Raw genomic sequence first — 19,691 nt, 5'->3', positions numbered from 1 at the left:
ATGCATCGGAGAGCAATTTCGGGTTAGTATCTTGCCCAAGGATATTTGGCATGCAGACTAGGGGAAGCCGGGAATCGAACCACCAACCTTCCAATCAGTAGATGACCTGCTCTACCACCTGAGCTACAGCCACCCATGTAGAATGATTACTGTGTATAATTTTCCCCCCCGCTTCGGATACACAAAACAAACACTCCTCCCTTAACACTTGTTATCCTGTTGCCCTTTACGAGTCCTTACCAAGAAAATAGGAAGTGCTCAACTCTGCTCAGATCAGCAGGATGCTGTGTTTGTTGCAGGGCGCCCTCTGGTGGACAAACTATGCAACATGAACACTCACAGCATGGTTGAAGGGTGTTTCTCTCATTTTTACTTTTATGAATGCAGATACTGATATCAGCCTGCAGCTATATCAGTCACAGTCTAGAAGTAAGACCCCACCAATGGATCGTTTTTTTATATAATAATACAACATCCAACTACTGTTAGCTGCATCTCTATGGTAACCGTTGAATCCTTAAACAACAGCTTGGGATCTGTCTTGAATTTATCAAGATTTATTAATTTCCCCCCAGACTGGAGCTGTCATCATTATAATGAATTAAGATTGGGGGAGATTAAAAGGAGAGCGCTGTGTGGTTGAAGAGGCAGCAGTGCTGCATAGAGATAGAACAACAGGATCAGAGAAACTACTGGACCACAAACACACAACGCACAACAACAACAGTTACGTGAGAAGCTGGATTTTGGTCTTTTTCCCAGAACTAAGAAATACACTTAAAACTCAAAATGACACATTAAGACATGTTTACATGTGTAAAACTGAGACATTATCTACCAAGTGAAGCTTAAGTTAAGCAATGACTGCATAGGACCATAAAGCTACAGTTAAAAGAGTGCATAGACACAATGGAGAGGAACAAAGCCACACTCCTCAAGCTAGTGCAACAGCCTCATAACTCAGTTTGCAAAGCGAGCAAATGTGCAATGCATGTGGAGAAAAGAACAAGAAAAAAGATTTCCTCCTCTTACTTCGGCTGTCACTAACCCATCCTGCTTTCTCAACAGCTCCTTCTGGCCTCATCCACTGGGGGAAAGAAATGGCAGCAACATTAAAGGAATTTATTCGTGTGCATTAAATTAATTCAAGGGGTTTCTTTTCTTTTGTTAAAGTCATTCGGGAAACAGGCCTCCAGTTGCACTCTTTGAGCGAGGGGTGATAGATTCTTCCCATACCTATGTTTGATTGTTCTCAGCATCAAATTCATCACCATTTCCCCTCTCTGACGACCACTCCGGTGGTTACTAAAACCCGAGTGGAATTTCTCTGTGAAGGCTGGGCAGGTTCTGGTTAATATGTTGGAAAGGAAGAGAAATTACACTGAAGTTTCACATCAAACGCTCACGACTTGGTTCAAAGCAAATAGGCGAAGGGAGAGGAATGTGTGTGTGTCTAAAAAAAAAAAAAAACATTTAATGCTTAAACATGGACACACACACACACCAAATTGCCTCCGGATCCGAGCGTAGTGGTTAGATGTTGTTCTCTGTATCGTCCCAGCCTGCTCTTAATGAATGAATGGAAAACAATGGCAGGGCCTCTGTAGTTCCTGGTAATGGATAGGCATCATTATAAGCCTGTTAGCTCTGAGTACTGACGACTCACCTCTGTGTGGTACGTGGGTAACACGGGACATGACAGGGTAGCGTGCGTGTGGATGAGTGTGTCCGTCAGTATGTGTGTGGTCTGTGGTTTCTAGAGTTTCTGGGAAGGAGAAAAAAGAGACTCCGGATTCAGGTGGAAAACTGACTTCACAGATTTGAGGTGTTGATAAATACTTGGATTTGCATGTTGTTTGTATGCTGTGGTTTCACCTGGAGAACAAATGAGGGAAACCACAGCCCTCAGGTGACTGGCTGTGGAAATAGAAGGTGCAGGAAGATATTTAAAAACAGGTTTTTGTTTGGCAAGTTGTACTGGAAAAAAAGAAAAGGAAAAGAAAAGCTCTTGGATGTCGTGTGCAAAGACGCTTCTTTTAACTTTTTTTACTGAGACAGATTTTTATCGCTTGCCTTCACTGCCTCTTCTACCCATTTTATATATAGAAGAAAAGATGCAGGCTGTATCTGCTGTCATCATAGCCAGTGTACAGTCACTTTACTTAGGACCTGCTAATGCCCCCAATTAAGGAATCTCTGTTTTACAGAGATGAGAGCAATGAATTATTCTGCCACAGTCACATTAACCTCCTAGGACCTGGCGTCCACATATGTGGACATCACATTTTGGGTTATTTAGACCAAAATCCTCAATTTTGCTCTACAAGGGCCTGAGATCCACTTACAAGGACATTAAATTGCCAATGTTCTAATGAAATTTTAAACAAATATCCTCATGTGTGGCTCTTATTTTTCTTAGAAACAAAAATTTGGTAAAAAAAAATCTGGTAATTCTTTGTTTTTACATTCATCAGGTCCCAATCAGCCCAAATATCAAAGAGAAATTAAAAATGCATGTCGTAGAAGAGTTCGGATCTTAGGAGGTTAATGTTCAGGAACATTTCTGTAGCCAACATAGCACAACAGCAAGCTGTGCAGTTTGTCCACACACTACATAACCAGACACTTTTAACCACAGACTGCATATAAAATATTTTTGGTGTTTTTGGGGCCGCAAGTGACCATATTTGAAAAGGTAGAGTGCTAATTTATAAGCTAATTATTATTAAAGCCTGATTCTTACCCATTGTGGTTCAATCACACTTATTTACAGAGTAAAAATAGTATGGCGGCCTCTTCCAAACCTCCTAGGAAAACAATTAATGGTTGCCCGGTGATTGCAATGAGGTTTTTGCTGCTGCTGGAGACTGACTCCTAGTAGTTGGGGTGACCAACTGGTTACCCATGTTTTGAGGGTGTTGCTCATCCACCTGAGCAAGGACTGAGAGATTTATTAAGGTTTGCAAATAACTGCAGACTGATCTGAGTCAGTCTGCAGCGGTGAGTGCAACTTGTCTGCCACAGGAAACTCGACTCAATATATTCTGGTTATATTCCTACATAGAAGCAAGGTTGCTGAGTGTCTTGTTGCAGTTAAATTGCTGTTCTAAAGCAAACGTGGCACGATCTGTGGAGGGATTTCTGAATGAGTATTATGCTGATGAGGTTGAATCTGAATGTAAATGCTAATATGAATTTCTATGTATACAGACAGCAACAAAATCTTCAGCATACGACACAGATTACACATGATTGTCGACTGGCCCTGTTCAATCGGAGACTGACAGCAGACTGACTCCATCACTTGACTGTCCTCCGCTTTGAAGACAACTTACTGCGAGTCGTCGGAGGCCTGGTCCCCGTCTTCACAGGAAACATGACTGTGAGTTCGTTGCTGTGACAGCGTACTACGGCTTCCCCCTTCGTGTGACTGTAGCATGAAAAAGCTGTGTAAAGTTCAGTGACTCACACTCTACTCGTCATCATTCAGCCCTGTTTAAATGAACACTCCGTCTGAGAATCTTCGGATTAGTCACACCTGTGTTTACTACTACTAATCTGTGTCAACACGGCTTCTGTGAAACACTGACAAGGACCGTTTTACGGCATTATAAGTGCTTTTACGTTTCATTCATAATGTCATTTAAGTTTTTTTTTGCCAATATAGTTGCATAACTGTGTTGTTGGCACGTTTTTTGCATTAATTGTGGCTAAACGATAAAAGTTTAACCATTCTTAACTTATCCTCCACGGTCATTTCTCAGCTTAAAGTACACTTTCTATTATAAGCAGCATCCATTAGTTCTGTCTCAACTGCTCTCGACCACAAAAAGTACAAAACACGGAGGTAGGCTGCGTACAAACTCAGGTTATGTCACAGCAACGCAATGAAGGCAGTCCAAACATGCAATTGGAAGAATGCGTCAGGTGGATCCTTCGCAGTCCACCCAGATTCACTGCACATTGGTTAATGTAGAGTATTTTTGGAGAAAAGAAAATGACGGTGCAAGTGAACAGTACAGGAATACAGCTTTAAAAGTATGTGCTGGGTTTTATCTCAGTCAAACATCCAACAGTTCAAAACGTTAAAATAACAAAGAATGTTAAAATGTTCAATTCTGACAACGTTTCAGCCAACTTATGTGACATGCAGCTCAGGTCCTGCATGCTTTTAAAGCCTTTACATTAAAACCAAAGAAGTATGTAGCTTCTGTGTGATGCTTGTGGTCACAGACAGACACCCGGTCCTAAAGAAGTCTATGGGAAAATGACCTTTAACCCTGACCTCTATAAACACTTTCCCGCTGAGATTATTCACTCAAGCACCCATTTCAGGTGATATTTTAGTCATTCTAAGTAAGAAGGATTACCCAGGATATGCTCATTTACTAACCTCTGATTGACAAGTCATTAGCGATGAGCACTAGACCTGCGAGTCTTAACACCAATACTTGTGTCCTTCACACAAACAAAGTCAAGGAAAATTCCTAACAACAAAACAAATACAGTCTATTACAGATAACTGTAAAACTAGAAAACCAGCAGCACCATGACAGGATGTTAACACTTTTGGAGGGAGAAAAAAAAAACAACCACCTGAAAGATGAAGATTGTTTAGAGGGGTCTTGTTTAGAGACACGGTGGAAGGGAAATGCTTGAGGGAGCAGCTCAGGAATACTGGAGCTCAACGAGTAGAAGGAGTCTCTCTGGGAGGCTCAATGTAAACCTTAAAAAGAGAAAAAAAAGGAGACTTTGATGCCAAACTGTAGCACTCTGGAGAGTCTGACAAAGGAGATGGCAGAGAGAGAGAAAAACTGGAGAAGGAGATGAAGGCTGTGGAGGAACAAAATAAACTGTAGGAAGAAAGAAAGTGCTGGATGAGGAAAAGGAAAAAGTTAAGGTGGCAATCAAAAAACTGAAAGAGGAGGGAAAAAACAACTGAAGAAGGTAAAGAAAGACGTGACAGAAGCAAATAGGAAATATGACAAGAGAGAGAGAAAGATGAAAAGACCGAAGCTGAAAGGGGCCAAGAAAAGACTTAATGAAAAGCACAGGCAACCGTGGGAAGACAAGAAAGAATTGGAGGAAGTGCAAAAGGCAGTGCAAGAGTGGCTGAGAGAAGCAGAAAAAGAAAAATAAACTTGGTGAGGAAAAACAAGTTGTGGAGGACACAAAACAAGTATTAAAAGGAAGTGCAGAAGGAAACCGAGGGCAAAAAAGTGAACTGGATACAGTCAAACAAGAAATGGAAGATACAAGAAAAAAAGGATAGGCAGTGATGGAAAGAAAGTGGAGGAGGTGAGGAAGAACCTGAAGGAGACCAATATGGAGACTGAAAATTGGACCAGATGTGAGGAAAGACAGAAAAGGATGAGAGGAAGCAGCTGAAACACAAAAAAATGCAGATAGGACGGTGGAGTAAACTCCTCTTCCTTGCCACTTTCTCTTCATTGCCTCCAAGCTCCCTCCGTCTCCTTCATCCTCATCGTCTCCCTCCATCAGCCTTCTACTTTACTGCCTCTTCCTCTCAGGTATGCACAGCGGTCCAGTGACTAACATTATGTTACATGTAGTTTTCCAGGTAAACTCCATCCCAGTAGAAAACAGTAGAATTATAAACCAGTATAAATAATAATTTTTTAAAAAATGAATCAAAAGAAAATAAATGCATTTTTATTAAAAATCATTGAAAGTTCATGCGTGTGTCGGTGTCTCTTAATAAACAGAATACAGTAATTAGACCTCAGCATGGCTGCTGGTTGCTGGGAAAACACTGGTGGTTATGATTCAAGGAGGACTAAAGCGGATTGTTTGTACGAGTTTCTGTTGTTCCCAACCTTCCACTATGAAAAAGACCAACTTATGACGTCACTGTGATGACTTAACTGAAAAAAAAACAAAAAAGAGACTGTCGGGAAGTTTAGTTTTACTTTATTTTTACGATCTTAGACATAACTCCTGAGAATTGAGTCATTCTTTTTTCATAAGTGCCCGAATTTCAGAGCGGTGTTTTCCGCAGGTTGATAATATGGTGGCTGTGGGTGGCGTGGGCAGAGTTTCTCTAAGCACCTCATAGGCATTCAGAGTGACTGAAATGGGCCTTTAGAACAAACTATTACCAGAATCAGCCCATCCTTACTTTTCACTCCACCTCTCTCAGGTCTGTTTGAGAGTTCAGACCTGGTATAAGGGCTTAAACTCAGACTAAGAGTTTAAATTTAGTTTAAGAATCACCCTCAAATAAAGCAAACTGTTTAAAGAAGTGAAATCATTTATTTCCTGTTGTGTGCTTCCAGATTATACCAACACCACTGGGCTTGATTGTTTTCGTTTTTCCTCCACATAAATGACATTTTGGCATCCATCCAAAGGGGTTTAAACCAGAGCCAAATGGAAAACAAATACATGTTAATTTGGGTTTATTTACACAGGCAAAATAGTCAATTTTATTAATGAAATAGTCCTAAACAGTAAGAAATTGCACACATTTCTGTGTCTCTGTAGTGAAACCGGTGACTGTGCTTTATTGCTGTGCACAGCCAATCCCCCAAAGGCCCATAATGAGCCAGGAAAACCCTGGTTATGCATATTTCCGTACTGTATCCTGTCTGCTGCACTTTTCCTCATTCATACATATGTGGAGATATTTTCATTTGCAACATTTTCAGATCATTTTTTTCTTGTTTGTCATTTGCAAGGATAAAGGACTGTGCACATATTTCCATATTTAATGAGATCAAAGAAAATGTAGCAGACAGCAGAAAGTTGAGCATATCGGTCATTAGCGTCTCTGGATATATGACTGTATAGTGACACATGCAAGCACATTCAGCTTTTCCAGACCACCAGAAAGTCTGGCCACCAAAAAACGTGAAAATCTACAAAGCAAAGGAGGCAGCGAAAAGAAGCAAAAAAAGAAAAATAATCCATTCCTTCCTAACCTGGGGGTAAAATGAGGTCATTTCCTATTCTGTGACAACTCACACTAAGACATATCCGCGCTGCAGTACACACATACAGACTTTTGTTGCTATCTTTCACCCCAGAACAAAGGGCTCCCCGAGTGATCAATCAATTAGCATCTGAGACACAGCATAGTGAGAGAGAGAGGTAGGTCAGGTTTCATTTACAGAGTGATGTGAGATTCGAGTTCTGGTCTGGCTTACTTTTCCTTCTGTGAGGAGGACCATCTATCTGTCTGTGCGTCTGATTATTTTTACAAAGCTTAGTTACTGCGCGCTTGTCCATATGAGACAAACTGATACTGGTAGGAAGAAATCATAGCTGTGTGTGTGTGTGTGTGTGTGTGTGTGTGTGTGTGTGTGTGTGTGTGTGTGTGAGTGAGTGAGAGAGAGATCGTCTTACTTCAGGGAAGCTGCTCATGTTGACCATAATGAGCTGAGGTGACTTCATGGAGATCTGGCCCAGCTGCTTGAGAGGGAACTTCCCATCTTGAGTCGTCACCACAATGTGATCCAGAGCTCCTAGACAAATACAGGTCAATGGTCAATGCCAGTGTTTACTTTCTTCATTTATTTACCTTCATGGACAGTTTAGGCATCATTGTTCTCACTGTGTGCACTGTAGCATCCTGATTTTTCCTTTGTATTCGTATCACAGGATTAACCGTTCTACTGTAAGGCAGATTTAACTTATACATTTAATGTACTTTAATTCTTTTTCTCTTACTGTTGTTTTTAATTATGAAATCCATCTTTCAGCAAGATATGATATGCATTGACCCCAGAATTATAATTATAGATTCATTCTCATTTTCTTTACATTTTTCTTTGAAGGAACCAGACTTTTTCTTTTTTTTAAGTAGTATTAAGTAGTAGTTCTCCAGGCACTCTGAAGGTCTTTCAGAGTGTCTCTTTGGACATTGGCTGTTTTTTTCAATTTTTGAAGACCATAGAATCCATTTTAAAATGTATTTTAAGGCATTTTGTTACTAGCAGAAACACATAATTTGTATAGTTGGGGGGAAAAAAAAGCCAAATGTAACACAGTTTGATGGGAATGAAATAATAGTTTAGCATCAACAAGGTAATTCCCAAAGAGCTCTTTGCGAAAAACTTGGCAAATCATGGTTAGGAGAGAGGTACAACAGTCCTGCATCCACAGCCATCTTTAAAACACGGCGGAGGCTCGGTCACAGTGTGGGGACGCATTTAAGTGAGTTGTGTTGGCAGAATCGTCTCAAAATTGCTCCAGCAGCACCTGGAAAGTATCCGATTGGCAGTGATTCATTTATCAGCAATGCCAATGATCCCAAACACGCTGTTAATGCAGCAAAAGCATACCTGGATAGAAAAATATACAATTGAATATTGGTCGTGGACTGGCCTCCCCAATGCCTGGGCCTCAACAGTGTGGGATCATTTTGATACAGAACAAAAGGCAGCCAACATTCAAAGATCAGCTTTGAATTAAACTCAAATGAAATGCCTTAAATGTTGTATTTCCATGTATATTTCAACATGTTTGAGTGAATAACTGCACCCGTTTCCCCATTTTTATAGTAAAATATAAAGAAACGGAGGCTGGCTCAAGACTTTTGCACAGCACTGTAGCTGGACATGTTTTAATAACTCATTTCTGCGCACACATGCATTCATATTCACATGCATGCTTATGGCTGTCCTCTTTTCAAATCAGTAACCTAATTATCGCCTCTCTGTGACGCATTTAGAGGAAACCTGTAAATTGTAGCTTTAAAATCAGGTGAAAGCAAATCAAAAAAAAAAAAAAAAAAGCAGCAGTTACCACCACGAAACAGCCCAGTTGATTACTAACAGAACAGTAACTGTATTTCTGGTTAAAGCCAGGTTAATCATTCATTCTTGCTTCACAGATGGAGGGAAATCTATTTTTAATCACTCCATAAATCAGAAAATACTTTCAAGAGCCATAAAAAAAAAATCAAGTCTTTTGCAAACAAAGTAAAATTTGTCTCTTAAAGATATATTATCAAATGGTTTCTGTAAAAACCTTCAAAATATAAACAGAGAGGAAAATAAGAGTTTGTTAGCGCTCCTAAATTGGAAGATTTCAAGCTATGAGTATGAAAAAAGATCTCTTTTTGATCGGGTCTTCTAAAATCCTGTACTGTAACATTCGATTTGTCAATTTTAAACCAGCATTTGTATTGCAGTGATTTGCACATTTGCTTAACAAGTGAATGATTCCCAGTCTGATCCATGGAGGAGGCAAACAACGCCTTTGGGATTGTCTCAGGAGATAAAAGAAAATCTACCAAATCAAACATGCGGAGCGATGCTACGGCGACTGCTTACGAGTAACAAAGCAGCTGCAAGTAGCTTTATATCACTTTAAAAATCAATCAGAGGCTTTTTTTCATTACAACCTTTCTGAAAATATATGTATGATAATACAGATGGAGTATTTTATCATTAGATATTAACTACTCTGGAAGAACGACCAACAGACCAGTTTTGGTCCCAAATGTGTATTTTGGAGCTTAAGCTATGGAAGCAAAATAGCTCAAATTGAAAAAAAAAAAAGGTCTGACTATAGAGTTTCATCCTGTGTGTTAACACCAGCACTGGCACATAGTTAATAAGATGTTGCTATGGTGTAATGGAATAGATGTGGGGAAAAAATCATTTAGTCCTTTGGACAGATTAACAGATAGACAGAGGAACGTGCAATAGCACAGTAAAAAAATATTCATTTTGAGACCACTGTCAGACTCTTAAAAGTTTCCATGATCTATTGTCTCCCCTCTTTGTCAACACTGAACGAAACTAATGCATGTTTGCCAACACAAGCTGACTTCTGTCCCTCCCTCCCTCTCTGCATCCACCCACTCCTCTCCATCCTCCATCTGGCTAACCTCAGACGCGCTTGTTTCCTTCTTCTCCACCTCTGCCTTACATCACTCCCTCCCGGCTCACCCGGTGGGGGGCTGCGCTAGTGGTGTGTGTTTGTGGAAATGTGAGGTGAACCGAAGGTGAGCCAGTGGTGTAGTTTTCTCTAAAAGATCAATTTATCATATGATTTCAAGGGTTAAAAGAGAGAGAGACATATCCAATCAAAAAGTAAGATACAGCTGCAATGAATTAAAAATAAAAGGTTGGTATGATGTGATAACATGGATATCAGCTGACACGCTGCCTACTTTGCTGCCAATTATACCGTCTCCCTTTTTTACTTTGCTCATGCCCATATCTCTGCCTGTCTGACTTTGTTACCTGCACCTTCACAACGAGCACCAGCACATCTGCAAGTACTTTAAGCAGGCAGGCCGGCAGACAGTCGGTCATTGCTACAAAGATGGATGGTGAGAGGGGGTGGCAGCTGGTTGAGATATCGGATGAAATTTGGCTAAAATGCTCTTTATTTTTTAAACACGCCGAGTTTTTAACGATACCAAAAACAGATTTTAAGCTGTATGCTGCGTCTGGGTGTTGGTGTAATCAGGATACGTACCACATTAATTTGCACTTTTTCCCTCTGCGTCTTGTCATGTCAAATTCTCCTTTTAAAAAGGTGCTGTAAAAATTTATATCAGTTCCCATCTCCTTCGCCTATCTCAGCGAGTGTTTGTCTGAACCGTTGCAAACTTGCTGGCTGTAATGTCGTTCACCCGAGTAAACCCAGTGCTCAGTTTGAGGTTGTTTCGATGAGCAGTTCTCGCCTTTTGGTAGTTCTCCCTTTCCTGGAGTGACTGCTGCCTGCTCCAGTCAGTTTTTTGAGGAAAGGGGCACTGTGCAAAAGTCTTGAGCCGAGAATCGTTCAAGGATGAACGCCCAACCTAACAAAACACCAATTTTAAATGCACTTTTTTGCTGAAATGAAATTTGCACCAATTTATATTTTTGCACCAACGAGGTGATTACCAAAGAGCTGTGCAGTGTATGACAAATTACAGTAGAACAGGAATGAATCCATTCTTAGCAACAGTTCTTAATGGGATGCAAATCCAAGTGGAAATTTTTCAAATTATCCTCAGTATGTATGAAGGAGATCAAGACTAGGCAACAACAGTGAGTGTTTACAGGCATCTATAAAATACAGTGGAGTCTCTGTCATCTTCTGATTGACAGTGGTTCATTTTTCACCATAACGATGATTCCAAGCATGCTTCCACTGCAGTAAAAGCACATCTGCACAGAAAACACACTGGAACACTGAGTCATGGATTGCCTCCCCAGAGTTCAGACCTCAATATTACTGAAGCAGCTTGGGGTCGCATTGACAGAGAACAGAATAAAAGGCAGCCAACAACCAAAGAAGAGCTCTGAATGTCCTACAAGTAGCCTGGAGAACTATTCCTGAGGACTACATAAAGACATTCTTAGAAAGTGTGACTCAGAGAGTTCAGGCTGTGTTGAAGAATAAAGATGATTACATCAAATACTGACTTTCAAACTTGTACAAACTGACTTTGGATTTGCAAGTCTCCAATTTTCCTAGCAAAATAACAAAACGAGGGGCGGCTTAAAACTTCTGAACAATAGTGTAAATGGTTTTTGTTTCACATAACAGCAAAGCTGTGGAGTAATAATACTGCATCTCTGTGTGCTGACCGGTGTTCTCGTTTACACGTGAAAAGCTTTACTTCTGCTCAGATTGTTGAGGACAAAATGTTGCACTGATTTGAATCCAATGAAAGGCAGCACTATGATTTTGTGTAAGTGCTCTGACCTGTGCCCGGTTGTGTCTGATTATAAGTGTCCTTGTTAGAAGAAATTTACAAATATAGGTGCTGTCGAGAAATGCCAACAGCACAAAAAGGGCGATTACCAACATAACCATTTTCTGACGTGCTACAAACACTAAATATGTTGGATTAGTGCTTTTTTTTTTTTTTGCGCTGTCCTAAATCATGCATTGGCTTCTTAGTCATGAAAACTTTGAGACCTCCAGTCCAAACCTAAACTAAACTAAACTCTGGGGTTTTCCTGCATAGAAAATTCTGTTTTATTGGCCTTCTTCCAAAAGAAAATCACCAGGGCTGTGATAAATTAATACTTCAGACGTTTCTTTTTAAAGTGGTTTTATTTTATTTACTCCAGGATAAATATGCTTTTCTTTATCAAATGGCCAGGGGTAAAAGGAAAATGTATATAGCTCTGTTAAGTAAGACTCATTACCGTATGTGGACTGATGTGCTTTTGTGTGTAGTCTCAGCACAGAGCCGCGTTTTCAGCCAGGAAAAACTCGGTAAACCTAATTCTAAAGTTTCCCTAAAACCAAGTCTTCACCCTCAAACAGGCTTTTGAAGGAGTGTGAAAAAAAGGAGGCAGGCCAAAACACTCTTTTACAAAAACCTGTGAAAATTTCATAAATCTGACGTCCAAAACCAGTTCTCACAAAGACAGCTGGACATGTTTTTATTCAGTTTAATTTCTGCAGATTCACGCTCCGAACCAGCTCAATCACACACACATATGCATCCAATGAGTGCATCCTCATAGCCGTGCTCTTTCCAAAATGGTAATTTAATGATTTCCTACATGTGATGTGAGCAGTGGGTGTCCACATGCATTGCAGCTTGGGCGGATTACAATTACCGCAATGAGAGTATATGCTGATTAAAAGCTTAAGAAATGGCGATATCCATGTTTCAGCTAGTTGTTTTTACCCGTCTGCGAGAAACAAGAATGTGAAGTCTACTTTAAACAATGTTTTCTTGGACACAGCGCTAGTTTCCAAGTCACATTACCCATCTGCGATGACCATGAGATGGTGGGCGTAGCACTGATCTCCCTCTCTCTGCATTTATCTGTCTGACTTTCTGCTACGTGTTTGCTGCACACATAAGTACAGACTCATGGCAACAAACAGCAGTACATACAGTCATACACTCACTCTCATAAGTTTAATGAGAGCCAGATGAGAGGTTCATGAACAACACACACACATACGCTCGGACAGCTGACGTCATCCCATTCCACCATCTCATCTCTGCTGTCAACTCTTAAGTCCTGCTGCCTCCCTGGATTACTGTCCAGCTGGACAGAGGAGAGGGGGATGAATGGACCAGAGGAAAGGAGCGAGGGATATATAGATTAGGGGGAGGGGACACAGGAAGGATGACAGAACAGAGGGATGGATGCAAAAAAACGGTAGAAAGGACTGGAAAAAGAGGAAGCGATGAAGGGAACTTTTAACTGAAACGCGTTATAAAATTGTAAAAAGGTGGTTTAAAAATTTCTTATGTGGTCTTATCTAGTCAAAAAACAAAGTATGAAGTTGAGAAGCACTGGAAAATTATAAGACAAAAGTAATAGAGGGAGGGCTCCACACAGAAAATGACTCAGAGCAAAAATCAGTTGAGTGATAACCGGATTAGAAAAAAGAAAAGTTGGGAATGTGAAAAGCAAAGCTGGACACTGAAGGGTTCATGATATTGTATGTGTCTTCATTCTGTGTAAAAAAAAGAAAAAAAAGGAATACTACACTAAAAGCAAATCAGATACGTGTGCGGAAGAAAAGTGGAACAAATTCAAAGTAATTTCAGTTTGAAGTCCGATTCAGGCAGCTGCCTCGTCCCCCGGGAGCTTCCATTACACACCCCACCTCTGACTCCCCGAGCGCGCCCCGATTTATTAAAATGCAGAGAGAAAAAAAAAAAGAAAAAGGCTGTGACCTGGATGTACTTGGGGAAACAGGGGCCAAGGCGGGGTCAAGGTAACATCAAATAGGGATCTCTTTATGCTAAGCCTTTTGGCGCCGTGTCCGAGAAAGACTGATTCCAAAAGTTTTAAAAACGTTAAGAAAAAGCCCCCCTGTTAACTACAGTGCACGCTGTGCACACTATATTTGGACAGTTACCCATTTTTTCCCTCCAGTATGTTAATTCTGAAACGAAATAATGGATACCACATTAAATGTCTTCCTCTGGCATTAATATAACCCCTAAAAACTCATCTGTCTTCATCATAAATACATATTTTCCTTTAAAGATGTGAACAAGAGCAAGTTTTCACATTTTAGGATGAAAATTAGCCCCAGCCCCACCTCTCAAAAACATGCAGCTCACCTAAACACTCTAAGGTTTCAGCTGTAATTCGAGCAGGTTTGCAGAAATCTGAAAAGAACTAAGTGGGAGACGTAATTCTTTTAACAGCTTAGGAGCACAAAAGTAAATGGAAAGATGCCCGTGAAGGAAAACAATAATAATAAATGCTTAGAATCATTTACACCATTACCAGCATGATGTCTATCGACTTCTCCAAGGCTTTACCTGTTTATCGTCATCGTCTTTTAGATTCTCTCTTTCTCTCTCGTTCAATTTTAATGGATCGTTTACATGACCCCACTTGACTCAAAACCTACAAAGTTTGATCAGAATTGATTGAAGACCTTTCAAACTATCGGGTTTACAGACAGAATGTCAAAAACATAACCTCCCTGGTGGTGGTAAAGATGAGCAGAGGTTTCTCCAACATCATTTGCAGTACATAATATCATCAAAAGACTCTCTGTATGGTGACATCATCAAAAATTAATATCGGTCGCCTGTGATCTCCGAGCTCTCAGGCAATGTGGATTAAAGACTGATATGATTCTGTCTTTGAAATCACTGCATGGGCTCAGGAACATTTCAGAAACCACCGTGTGTGAACACCGTTCACCGTGATGGCCACAAATACAGGTTAAAGCTCTGTCAGACGAAGCCACACGTGAACGCGATCCAGGAATGCTGCCATCTTCTCTGTTCGGCAAAGTGGAAAACTGTTCTGTTGTCAGATGAATAAAAATGTGAAATTCTATTTGGAAAATATGGACACTGGACTGCACAGGAGAGGGACCGTCCAGCTTATTATAAGTACTCAGTTTAAAAGCCGGCATCTCAGATGGTGCATTAAAGCCTACAGAACTGGCAGCGTGTACATCTGGAAAGGTACCATCAACGCTCAATGGTTTTAGAGCAACATGTGCTTCAATTCAGACATCATATCTCAACCAGTCAGCAGCACGGCTTTGTAGCAGAAGGGTGCGGTGCTGAACAGGCCTGCTGGCATTTCAGACCTTTGACCAGCTGAAAATGAAAAATATGACAAAAAAGACCTAGGACTGCTTAGCTAGAAACTCATAGCAGACACAAATGGGACAACATTCCTCTCCCAAAGGTCCAGCAGCTGGACTCCTCAGTCCCCAGATGCTTAGAGACTGTTGTTAAAAGAAGAGAGGATGCAATGCAGTTTAAAGCTTTTATGAGACTTGTTGCTGCAACCAGATCTCAAATTCAAAATAAGACAATAATTTTCTTAAAATGTTGGATTTCCTCAGTTGAAATAGTTGATATTATCTATGTTCTATTTTAAAATGTTGTTTCTATTCACATTTCACACAGAATCCACAGGCCTTTGTGGAAGATTCCTCTTTGTGATATCCTTGTTATGTGAGGCGCTGGTGAGCTTTTCTGTGCATGAACAAAAGCTGGACGAGCACACAGGTAAAGTTTAGCTGCCACGTGTTTAACTGTCTTAATGTTTTCAGTCTGGACTGTACGTACATGAAGTGATGTCTGAACGTTTCTTTTAACTTTAGAGGTAATGCTCTCATGCTTCATCTGCCTTGTTGGTAACCCTTTGTTCTCTGCTTTGAACTTTGTACTAAAACAAGAGGAATGAAAGGCACAGTCCAAAAAAGAAAGAAAGAAAAGTACGATAAGCTCACTACCTGGCGAGGTTCGGATGCTGAGGTTTCGTGTGAAGTCATCTTTGAGCGAATCGAGAACAGTGGTCATGTCCTCCTTCACTTCATCCAGACTGATGATGTCTTCCACCAGAGATGAATTAATGTTCACCTTCCCTGACTGGCCCTTTGCCTTGGCTTTGAAGATTAAACGAGAGAAAGAAGGAAAAAACCGAGGGAAGAGTGGAGACTTATCTAGATAAATAACACCACATTTGTGCCAGCAGAGTCATGGAAGTTGTACAAGTTAACTTCAGAAATCTCCTCACTGACCTTTGGCCTTTTTGGTGGCGTAGAGCCTGATGCATACAGCAGGAGCAGGGTGGTGGAAAGCGTCAGGAGCCAGAAGAGGCCTAAGGCTGACTCTGGATGTGAGCGGAGACCTGACATGTCGCAGCAGGGGCTGACACAGGAGAGGCCGCAGCAAGCTCAGATGATTCAAAGCCATAACTGTTGACACAGAAAAGGGGGGGAAAAAAAAAAGAGTTTAAATTAACAAAACATTTTAAAGTAGATAAATGCTATACAGCTGAGTTTGGAAGGGCAACATGTGATTACATTCGACAGAGCTACAATTCAATCAGAAAAGCAGTTGAAAGCACAGCTGGTAATATTAATCAAAATGAGGTAATAGCTCATATCAGCCAGCAGGAGGTAGGCCTTCATCTTCTTCTAACAGTACAGTACCGTAGTCTGTGTGCACCTCAGTAAATGCATGATAATTTCTGACAGAAGTGCAACTAAATCAAAATGAATGCAACCTACTAATCTGTCATCTGCTACATTTGCTTTGTAGCATTTCTGTTACGGTCTCCATAAATTATTAAAGCATTCAAATCAAATAAAAGGGATTGACTTGCAGATGAATGATCAATATTTGCTCTTTTGTAAGTAAATGAAACCTGTTATTAAGTGAGAGCACATAATGACATCATAAACTGTTTGCTTGATAAACAGCTGATCTGATCTAATTTTTTTCCCTGTGAGGTTTCTAAGTGATCTTTTACTCTGTTTCTGACTGTGAACATGCTGTTATGTTACACTATCCGATAGAGGTTTTTTCAGTCCCTTTGCCACGGTTGTGTAAATTCAAGTACCTAGCCGTGCAGATTGTCTTTACAAATGTTCACTCTAAAGAGCTCGAGCGTGGTGCTGTAACAGGATGCCGCTGTTTCAAAAAGTCACTTTGTTCTTCCCTTGTAGATATTCCACAATCAGCCCTGAGTGGAGTGATATTATTGCAAAATAGAAGCTTTTAAATACCACAGCAACACAGCCAAGGAAGCACGGTGCTGTCGCCTCACAGCAAGTAGATCCTGGGTTTGAATCCAGCTGGGGCCTTTCTTGCATGTTCTTCCTGTGTCTGCACACAGTCCAAAGATGCGCATGGGGTTAGGTTGCTAGGTGATTCTAAACTGGTCGTAGGTGCGAAGGTGAATGGTCTTGATAACTGTTCATACCTCCTCTGGTATTACCATCAGCACAAAAACTGTGTGCTTAAAGTGTCATGGAGTGGGTTTGTGTAGGTGGCCAACTACGTTTACCTTTATAGTGTAACTAAGTCTTTCTTTTTCCCCACTCTGTGCAAACGTTGTAAACCTGCCAGGGACTGCAGATGAAAATCAGCCAGTGTAACTAAAGCACATTTACACGAGTCTCGGTGTGCATGTTAATGTGCACGATCCCCTTAAAACATAATAAAAAAAGAAATAAACTCTTTTCATGAATAATCATGTGCGTGTTTGGGTTGTGAAACAGAGATAAAAGCCTATGAATAAGAAATTCTTGAGAGCAGCTCAAAAATTACTCATCAACTGATCTAAATAAATAAAAGTTTATTATTTTTCTGGTATTCCAAAAAAAATGAATCCTTTCCACCTGAATTACAGCCCATGCATTTGACCAGAGTTTCTCTCGAAGTAGAACACAGACGGTTGGTTCTTATAAATCCATCCACACGTCACTGTTTTTGTGAAGCTTTCAACAGTCAGCTCTACCACCTACATTACATTCAGTTACACTCATACACTTAAAAACATGCCATTTCTCATAAATCTGTGGGATAAAGCTAACCATTATCTCAGCCTACGCGCACTCGTCTGGGCATTCCTGAGGGAGGAACCTCCTATTCAAAAAACCCCCCAAAAAACAACAATATGACAGCAGGCCCTGCCTTTCAATGGACGAATCACACCCCACCTCACAAATAGGCTCTTGACTGTGAACTGTGTCACTGACCCACGGTGTGCACACAAAAGTGCAGAAAAGCACGGAGATATTTAAGCCCCCCAGACACAAACAAGACTCTAAAGCCTGTCTTTCACAGTCAGTGGTTGTGAACAGCGTGCGGTGCACTGCTGCCCACCTGACATCTTCTATTGTGCCTCGTGTATTTATAACTGCGACCTGTGAGGGGAAACACCGTCTGAACAGTCTTAATACCCAAATTGAATATTTTAAGTCAAAGGCTGTGTCACAGTGAGCTTTAAACAAGCCACTGGGTGTGGTTTGTCTCCAACCAGACATGACACTGACCTCACTGTTCGCCATTATACCTCCAGCTACCACTAATCCCCCGGAGTCAATCCAACGCTCACTCCAGATATTAACCAACATCCAAACTCATTCCTTTGGCAATATTTAGGCTACACAGTACACCACCACCTCCAGTACAAGCCCAAAACAGGTATCCACGGCCGGCAGGTTTCCCAGCAAGTATGATGCGACACGCCACAATGTGGCAGAGACGATAGGCCGAGATGCGGGACGGTGACAGATCTCTTTAAGAAGCCAGCCGAGCAGAAAGAGTGAGGCACAGGTGTTCAGTGGGATACTGTAGCCTCACGTCCTGTAGATTTCACACACACGGCAGCAGCTGCAGACACACCCTGCGTCTTCCAGCAGCAGAAACCAGCTGGTGAACCCGCATGCTCTCTCTCCTTTCGCTCTGCAGCCTGAGCAGCGAACAACACAGCAGAGTATCTGATGATGTTCTGCGTGGCTCTGCCTCCTCAAACAAGATGTTCATGCTGGGAGCGAAACAAATTATTTTCTTCTCATTAAAAACCATTGAGCGCACCTGGTTTAGTGTGTAATGAATTCCTAAACTTTCCTCAAATGTTCTTTTTTGTCTAATACCAAAAATGCAAAAGATCCCCAAATTTTAGAAGCAGGCACCAGACAATACTTCACATTGTTGCAGGCTTGAGGATGCCATCAATTCAAACTAATCATTTCATCACATAGTAGCACTGCAGTTCGACTGATATAACAATCAATCAGCATAATGTGTTGATGAATATGTTTTTACCACAGCATAATGTAGAAATGGAGACTCATTTCTTGTTACCAAGTCTTAGTACCCAGTGTTGAAAGGTGCAGCTGGAGTAGAGAAAAGGTTCTCTGGCAGAGCTTTACTCAACGAAGCAAAAGTGCCACTATTGCCAAAGTGGGTTTTTTTCTTGGTTTTTTTTAAACCATCATAGTACAAAAACAGGAGTGGCACACAGCTGTTTATTTTGGGTGATTGAATGCGTGACTAAACCTTCTTGTCTTCACACTCTGTGCGCGATTAAAATAAGGTTTGATATCTTGCCACACTGTCTCATGTTGTGAATTTAATTTTGAAAAAAGTCCCAAATTTTGAACAAAAAAGTCACGAAGAATGTTATATCTGTGATAATGAACACAATTTATACAGCAACAATTCATAATTCAGCTTTGTCACACATCATATTTAAATGACATGGCTTTACAATTAGACAAAGGCACGTGTCTCATCCCTGCTTCCCCCACACACTCTGTCTACAGAGAAAAAGAGTAAATATCCAGTCAGCAGAAGATCTCTGGTTGAACTGTCTCTGGAGGCCAGAGAAAAATGGTCAGACTGCTTCAAGGTGACAGGAAGATAATAATAACTCTAATAGCTACTAGTTACGACCAAGGTATAGACAACAGCATCACTGAGTGCACAACGCGCCGAACACTGTGGGTTACAGGAGCAGAAGACCACACTGGGT

The 19,691-nt window shown here is 40.9% G+C and overlaps 1 protein-coding gene across 2 annotated transcripts in view; it reads right to left on the bottom strand.

The window, feature by feature from the left end:
- Positions 1-19,691, bottom strand: part of mrrf (mitochondrial ribosome recycling factor) — a 24,793-nt gene that overhangs the window by 3,683 nt on the left and 1,419 nt on the right. For both annotated transcript variants that reach the window (XM_005735327.1, XM_005735326.1), the window contains exons 2-4: positions 15,946-16,122; positions 15,658-15,810; positions 7,366-7,484 (exon numbers count right to left, since the gene is read on the bottom strand). In XM_005735327.1, the coding sequence (XP_005735384.1) occupies positions 7,366-7,484; positions 15,658-15,810; positions 15,946-16,120 (447 nt within the window). In that variant the 5' untranslated portion in view covers positions 16,121-16,122. The remainder of the gene's footprint in view (positions 1-7,365; positions 7,485-15,657; positions 15,811-15,945; positions 16,123-19,691) is intronic.

The sequence above is a fragment of the Pundamilia nyererei genome, unplaced genomic scaffold (assembly GCF_000239375.1).
Source record: "Pundamilia nyererei isolate P.nyererei 1_Seehausen unplaced genomic scaffold, PunNye1.0 scaffold00063, whole genome shotgun sequence".
Lineage (NCBI taxonomy): Eukaryota > Metazoa > Chordata > Actinopteri > Cichliformes > Cichlidae > Pundamilia > Pundamilia nyererei.
Note: the sequence above shows the minus strand (reverse complement) of the source record. Positions and strands in the feature narration are given on the sequence as shown.